The sequence below is a fragment of the Mus caroli genome, chromosome 6 (assembly GCF_900094665.2).
Source record: "Mus caroli chromosome 6, CAROLI_EIJ_v1.1, whole genome shotgun sequence".
Taxonomy (NCBI): domain Eukaryota; kingdom Metazoa; phylum Chordata; class Mammalia; order Rodentia; family Muridae; genus Mus; species Mus caroli.
In genome coordinates, this window is record NC_034575.1 from 33,960,225 (window position 1) to 33,967,084 (window position 6,860).

At 45.7% G+C, this 6,860-nt stretch overlaps 1 protein-coding gene across 6 annotated transcripts in view; it reads right to left on the reverse strand.

The window, feature by feature from the left end:
• Nucleotides 1-1,082: 1,082 nt before the first annotated feature.
• Slc37a3 (solute carrier family 37 member 3) overlaps nt 1,083-6,860 on the reverse strand; it is a 40,247-nt gene continuing 34,469 nt past the window's right edge. For all 6 annotated transcript variants that reach the window (XM_021164500.1, XM_029478662.1, XM_029478661.1 and 3 more), the window contains 2 exons: nt 3,800-3,865; nt 1,083-2,379 (listed from right to left, as the gene is read on the reverse strand). In XM_021164500.1, coding sequence (XP_021020159.1) covers nt 2,287-2,379; nt 3,800-3,865 — 159 coding nt within the window. In that variant the 3' untranslated portion in view covers nt 1,083-2,286. The remainder of the gene's footprint in view (nt 2,380-3,799; nt 3,866-6,860) is intronic.

Genomic DNA, 6,860 nt, shown 5'->3' on the forward strand with positions numbered 1-6,860 from the left:
GTGCATAGGTGTGTGGGTACATGATCACATGGAGACCAGGGGTCAACACTGGCTATCTTCCTCTATCACACCCCCTCCCCCTTTTAAGTATTATCCATGTGTTTTGCCTAAGTATTAAAGTGTACCGTGTGCATGTAGTACCTGTGAAGGTCAGAAGGGGGTGCTGTATCTCTTGACTCTGGAGGTATGCAGATGGTTGTGACTGTCATGTGGGTTCTGGGAACTGAATTTGGGTCCTCTGGGAGAGCAGCTAGTACTCTAAAGCCACCGAGCCACCTCTCCAGCCCCTCACTCTCTTCTGAGACAGGCTCTCCTCCTGAACCTAAGCACTCTAGTTCAGCTAGACCTGTTTCCAATGTCTCCTGAGCACTGGAATTGTGTGCTGCTGCACCCAGATGTGTACACGGCGACTGAGAATCCAAACTCAGGTATTCATGCTTTCAAAGCAAGCCCTTCACCCACTCAGCCAGCTCCCCAGCTCTGACCCTTTCTTCCAGGTAAACATTTAATAATAAAATGAGGCAAATGCCTAGGCGTTTGTGAAAGTCACTTCCTTCACAGGTGGGCAGAAGTAGATGGAGAACATATTCAGATTCAGAGAGAAAAACATCATTTCATCCTGTTCTGAGTGTTTACAGCTCCATTTCAGGCAGAGCTTGGAGAGCCACGGAGAAGGGGGTAGGTGCTCAAGACGAAACTGGAAAAGAAGGCACGGGCTGCTATCAGAACATGAAGACGCAATCCACTGATGAGGATGAGCCTCTGAGCCACATGCCTACAGAGGCTCCATCTGCAGGCACCGCTGAGCAGTCTGCCTCAGAGGGAGAGAGAGGGTGCTTCCTCTAATGGAAATGAGGCCCCCCAGGACCTAGGGCAGGGGAGCAACTCCACCTGGCAAGGCTGTGGGCTGTCTGCTTCCAGTGACAAGTGCTGGGGAACTCAAGGCACCGCTGTACTTAACTGTGGGGCCGGGCTGGGAGTGCAGGGCATTGGGAGACACACTGGGCATGTGCAGGACCCAGAGTCTACCCCAGCACCACAGAAAGGGAAAGTGAGAGGCAATGTCAAGCTTAAGCAGGGACTAAGTAACCAAACAACCGCTGGACGTTTATTACAAAATCGGGGGTTTGTTTCCCCTACCTCCCTATGTTTTGTGTTTTCCCTTTATGTCAGTGACTGAACAGGAAAATGGTCAGAAATCTGTAGTATTCCTGCAAGTTCATCAATACATACTTTGGAGCATAAAGCAAGAGGTGGAAGAATATTTCCTAACCCAACGTGAATTAGGTATCCCTCAAAATTGTACATTTTCCTCCTAGTTTACATAATTTAAAATGTATGCACAGGATGACCTTAAAGTATTGATTCTTATAGAATTCATAGTCTTGAAGACATACACACTACAATCTTCTAAAGGGCAGGCCCTAAGAATCCACTAACATGATTCAATACATACACTTCACACCCCCAGGACAAAGAGCCTTTGTCTTTTCTCTAAGCGTGGTCCATCTTCTGCTGAGGGAACTCCAGGAACCTGGCTGCAGCTGAGACAGAGACCAATCTTCCAACAATAAGGCTACATAGAACAGCTTCTCAGAGGGTCTTGTCGTTCCCAGACTGTGAACGTGGGTTTGAAAGCTCCATACTGGAATGTCTGAAATAACTTAATAGTCCACAAACAGAAGACTGCTCCTAGGAGTCAGTCAAATGTGAGTGAAGTCGGAGGAGAACAAGCCAACAGCCATTCTAGAGAGGGCGAGAACTTCCAGAAGCCACAGAGTGACCCAGCCATCGCACAGTGTGATCTTTCCACCTTGGTAAAGGTGCNTTTCGTCCACGGCAGGCCTGTAGCATCATCTGGACTCAGCGCGGCTCTGATGCCTTAATGGTGATCCACTCTCTGCAAATGTGGTATCAGAGCTCCGTCCCATCGTCTTCTCATCAATACAACATGATTCTGCCTCCTGATCACTTAGCTGATGAACAAGGGTCCAGGACCAAAACCGGTATTTAATGTTAGAGGGATAAGCTGACAAGCCCAACAAAGATGCTGGCAGGTTCATTTTCCTTTCAGTACATTCACAAATGTAAGAAAAGTCTCCAGGAACTGCTGTAGTGTACAAAAATAATTCGCCCCTTCCTTGCCTGTGTCTGGGGTAGCTGGCAGTGTTGTAGGATGCCTGACAAGCCGAGGCTCCATTAGTGTTTAGAGAACTCCACACGAGTGAACTGAAGGCCTAGGGGCCCTCATAAGCTTCCCAGTCCGTCCTCTCCTGCGGGAACCCCTCATTCATTAAGTGAGTGAGCTTGTCTCCTTTGCACAAGAGAGAATACTTCCCTCACTATTAACGGCGAGATAAACAGAATTGTACAACTTGTCTGTGAAGAGAAAAAAGGTTTTAGAATGAACAACTTACTTCTCTTAGAGCGTCATGATTTGAGCATTAGCAAGTGGATTTGAGCAAAGACATCTTGACTTCACAGAACTAAAACTTTCTGTCTTCAGGGAATTAGAAAATGACTTCTGAAAATTATAGTTGGAACAACAAACATAATGTCACACAGCTGTGAAAATATAACTCGTGTGCCACTTCCACAGGCAAAGCAAGTCACTAGAGATGAAGGTCAAGGTTCTTACACCAGATCTGGTTTTTGCTGCAATAGTCCCTTTGTTCTACTTAGCATGCCTTTACGAGCTTTTATATTTATTCTTATTATTTACTCTCTGTGTGTGCATGTGCATGCGAGCATATGTGTATGTGTGAGGAGGGAGGAGGGAGAGCGTGAGTGTGCACACATGTACAGGTACACATGAGGCAGGTAGAGCTTGCCTTCCGCCATGCTGAGGCAGGATCTCTCATTTCTGCTGCTGTTCCTACAGCTTAGCTGATCTGTAGGCTTCTGGGTGACTTTCCTGTTTTTGCCTTCTTGCAGTAGCCCTGGGATCACAGATGTGTGGCATCATCACATCTTGCTCTTTATAGAGGTTCTGGATAGCAAGCTCGGGTTATCAGGTGTGTGCAGCTCGGACTTTTACTGAGCTGTCTCCTCTTTGTTCTGCAGAGCTGGGGACTGAACTCTGGTCCTCAAATATGCTGCATTCCTAGCCCACAAATGGACCCTGGAAATGACTGGACTTTTTGTTAAAGACAAGGTCTTTTAGGCTGGCCCTGAACTCATAATCCTCCTGCCTCTGCCTCTTAAGTGCTGGCATCACAGGTGTGTGTCACCAAATCTGAGTCATTAGAAGCTGGAGAAGAGAATCCCCCAAACTTGTTCCTGTTGGCCTATGGAAGAGGCTAGAGGACAACTGCCCAGACTTAGATGGTGGCCAATTAGGATGCCTAGTTTCAAGAGCAAGGCCATCCCCAGGAGAGCTTGGTTGACCTATCTTGAACATTGTCCCACCAACAATATAAAAGAGTTTGTCACATGTCTCGACAGGAAGCAGCATTTTAAAGACAGGGCCTAACTCACTCTTTCTTACAAAGCACAAGATCTCATCCAAGAATCTCTAGCCGAGCGGCTTGCCCTGCAGAGCGTGCTCGTTTTGGACACGCACGGGACCCTGGTGATTAGAACCTCTCTTCTTTGCTTCAGAATGCTCAAGTCCTGTTTAGCAGCCAGTCAGTAGCGCAGAGCAGCACACTGATTAATGAGTCTCGTCAGCATAATCAAATGTTACTTTTCACACTAGTCTTTTAAAGCAATCAGCAATTGTGTTGGTTTCAAGTAGTGATGAAATCAAATGTTCTAAATTAAATAAGAAAAATGGTTAAAGGTAAAAAAATGCACTTACCATGAGAATAAAAAAGTAGAAAACCCACATCCATCCTAAGTTGTCCTGGATCAAAGACACCAGATACTAAAAGGAGAAAGAGAAATCATAATACATTCTTTATACATTAACCAGACGAGGGCTGGGGACATGGCTGCCGACAGAGTGCTTTGTTAACATCCCCAACACTACATAGACTGAGCATGGCGGTGCATGCCTGTGACCTAGCACTTGGATTCAAGGTTATTCCCTACTGCACAGGCACTTTGAGGCCAGCCTAGGCTAAATGAGACTCTGAGTCAAAACAACAAAACAAACAAAAATAAGCAAGCAAGCAAACGAACAGGGCTTGTAGTTAAAGCACTAGCTGTTCTTACTCATAACCACTTGTCAGTCCAGGTCAGGGGAACCCACACCCTCTTCTGACCTCTGAGGGCACCAGACATCACTCGGTGCACACACATTCATGAAGGCAAAGCACTCAGGCACATAAAATATAAATAAACCAGATAAGGTAGTCTGAAAGGAGATTAGACAGGACTACTTTGGAAAATCAGGAGTTGGGGTTCGAATAACAGCTTGTCATGTAGAGTTCTACACAGGGAGGCAGCATGGCCAGGCTGGCCTTGAACTCACAATCAGTGAGTGAGCACACAAGCTGTGTGCTCCGAGGTCTGCTTTCAGTGTCTCCTGCCCTCCTGCTCACTCTCCATCCTGGAGCTGACGCTTTCAGAGCATGCTGTGTCGTCCTGATGCTCACTTTTCCTCCCTTTTCAAGTGTTTCTGAGGTGCAGGCTTACTATGTAGGCCTGATCAGCCTGAAAGTTGATATATAAACGATGGTGGCCTCAAATGCTCACTCTCAACCACACTGTCTGTTCACGGGTTACTGTGTTACCAACATTCCACAACCTAACTCTTTCCCTTCACTTCCAATTACAGAAAAGAAGCTAAGAGCACTTGGCCCAGCCTTATCTCCCCTTTTTTAGTGCTAAAGCTGGAAGAGGGCATTAGGAGTCCTCCTCCACCTTGTTGCCTATTCCTAAGGTCCCCTTTGAGGACATAGGACCCATGTTTTCTCAGCTAGGCTGGAACCCACCAGGTCCCAGCAATCCTCTTGCCTATGCCTGCCTCAGAGCTGGGGTTACAGTAAGTCTGAGACTCGAGGATCCTAATTCAGTCCTCTTGATTGCCCAGCGAGTGCTCTGCCTCCATTTTAACCATTTTTAACCTCACAGGCCAGCAATCCCAATTACATTCACAGTGATATATATCCACAACAGCTGTTTATTTCCCAAACCTTTTTACCCATAACACAAGCCCTGTAAATCACAGTACCCACAACCCTACCCACTGGCATGTTCTATCTTGTTTTCTTTTCCCCAAAGTCAGGGTCTCACTCTGTAGCCTAGGCTGGTCTTGAACTCATTATGTAGTCTAGGACAGCCTTGAATTTGTAGCAATCCTCTTGCTCTAGTCTTCTAAGTGCTGAGATTACACCTGACTTAGCAACTTCTAATTTACTTTCTGAAGCTGTAAATGTGCCTATTGTAGATACTTCATGTAAATATTTTTTGTTTTTTGTTTTTTTTTTCTGGCTGGCTTACTAACCTTTCATGTAGAAAAATCTTCAAGGGGCTGGTGAGATGGCTCAGTGGGTAAGAGCACCCGACTGCTCTTCCGAAGGTCCAAAGTTCAAATCCCAGCAACCACATGGTGGCTCACAACCATCCGTAATGAGATCTGACTCCCTCTTCTGGAGTGTCTGAAGACAGCTACAGTGTACTTATATATAATAAAAATAAATAAATCTTTCAAAAAAAAAAAGAAAAAGAAAAATCTTCAAGATTCAACCACACAGTGAGCATGCATTAGCATCTCACTCCTTTTCATGGCTGAATAGGATTCCACTGAACACATATAGCACGGTATTTTTAATCCATTCATCTGCTGAGAACCTGTTTCTCCCTTTTATCTACTATGAGTAATGCTGTAATAAGCACCAGCATACAAATGCTAGTCCTTGTTTTCAGTCGGGAGAAGGGAAAGTAAACCCAGGTCACATAATAATTGCACATTTAATTGCGGGGGGGGGGGGGATAACCCATATTTTCTGCACCATTTTGTTTATGTTCACATCACCATGCACGGCTCTGACTTTGCCTAAACACACAGATGTGAGTCACATGAGTGCCTGGTCCCATGGAGGTCAGAAAAGGGGCAATGGATCCTCTGGAACTAGAGTTACAGCCAGTTGTGAGCCATCATGTGGGTGCTGGGAATGAACCTGTGTCCTCTGGAAGAGCAGCCCCAGTTCTCTTTCCCATTGAGTATCTCTCCAGGCCCTCTGTTCTGCTTTTTATTACAGTTGATCCTCACTAGGAATGAAGTCAGATATCAGTGTGGCTATTCTCTACTAAGGCCACTGAGAATCTTTACATGCATTTATATTAGCCATTTATATCTATTTTCTAATCAAAATTTGACCTGTGTTTTCTTCTAAGAATTTCATAATTTTAGCTCTTCAAGTTAGATCTTTAATCCACTTGAAGGTCACTGATGTATGAAATAAGGATTTCATTACACTCTTTTTCATGGGGATATCTAGTCCCTCCATTCCACTGCTGAAGAGATGACTTTCCCCTGCTAAACAGTCTTGACATTGGTCCTGAAAATCACCTGACCACAGATGAGATAAGCTACATCCTTTGACCACACCATTACTGAAATGTGTGCTGAGGAAAATGAAAGCAAAAACACTTAGTGACCTGGCCTAGGTCCTATCAGATAAACAGAGTTCAAGTCCAACTGGGTGCAGCAGTGCGCCTGGGATGGCGGCACCGGTGAGAACAGGCAGGAAGATCAAGGTCAGCCTAGATGAACAGCAGAGAATGCTCCCTAGCCACAAAACTCTCACCACCCATCACAGCTTCGGGAACATAGCAGCCTTCTAAACAGTAACTGTAACTCTACCTTTAAAAAATATTTATCGGCCGGGCGTGGTGGCGCACGCCTTTAATCCCAGCACTCGGGAGGCAGAGGCAGGCGGATTTCTGAGTTCGAGGTCAGCCTGGTCTACAAA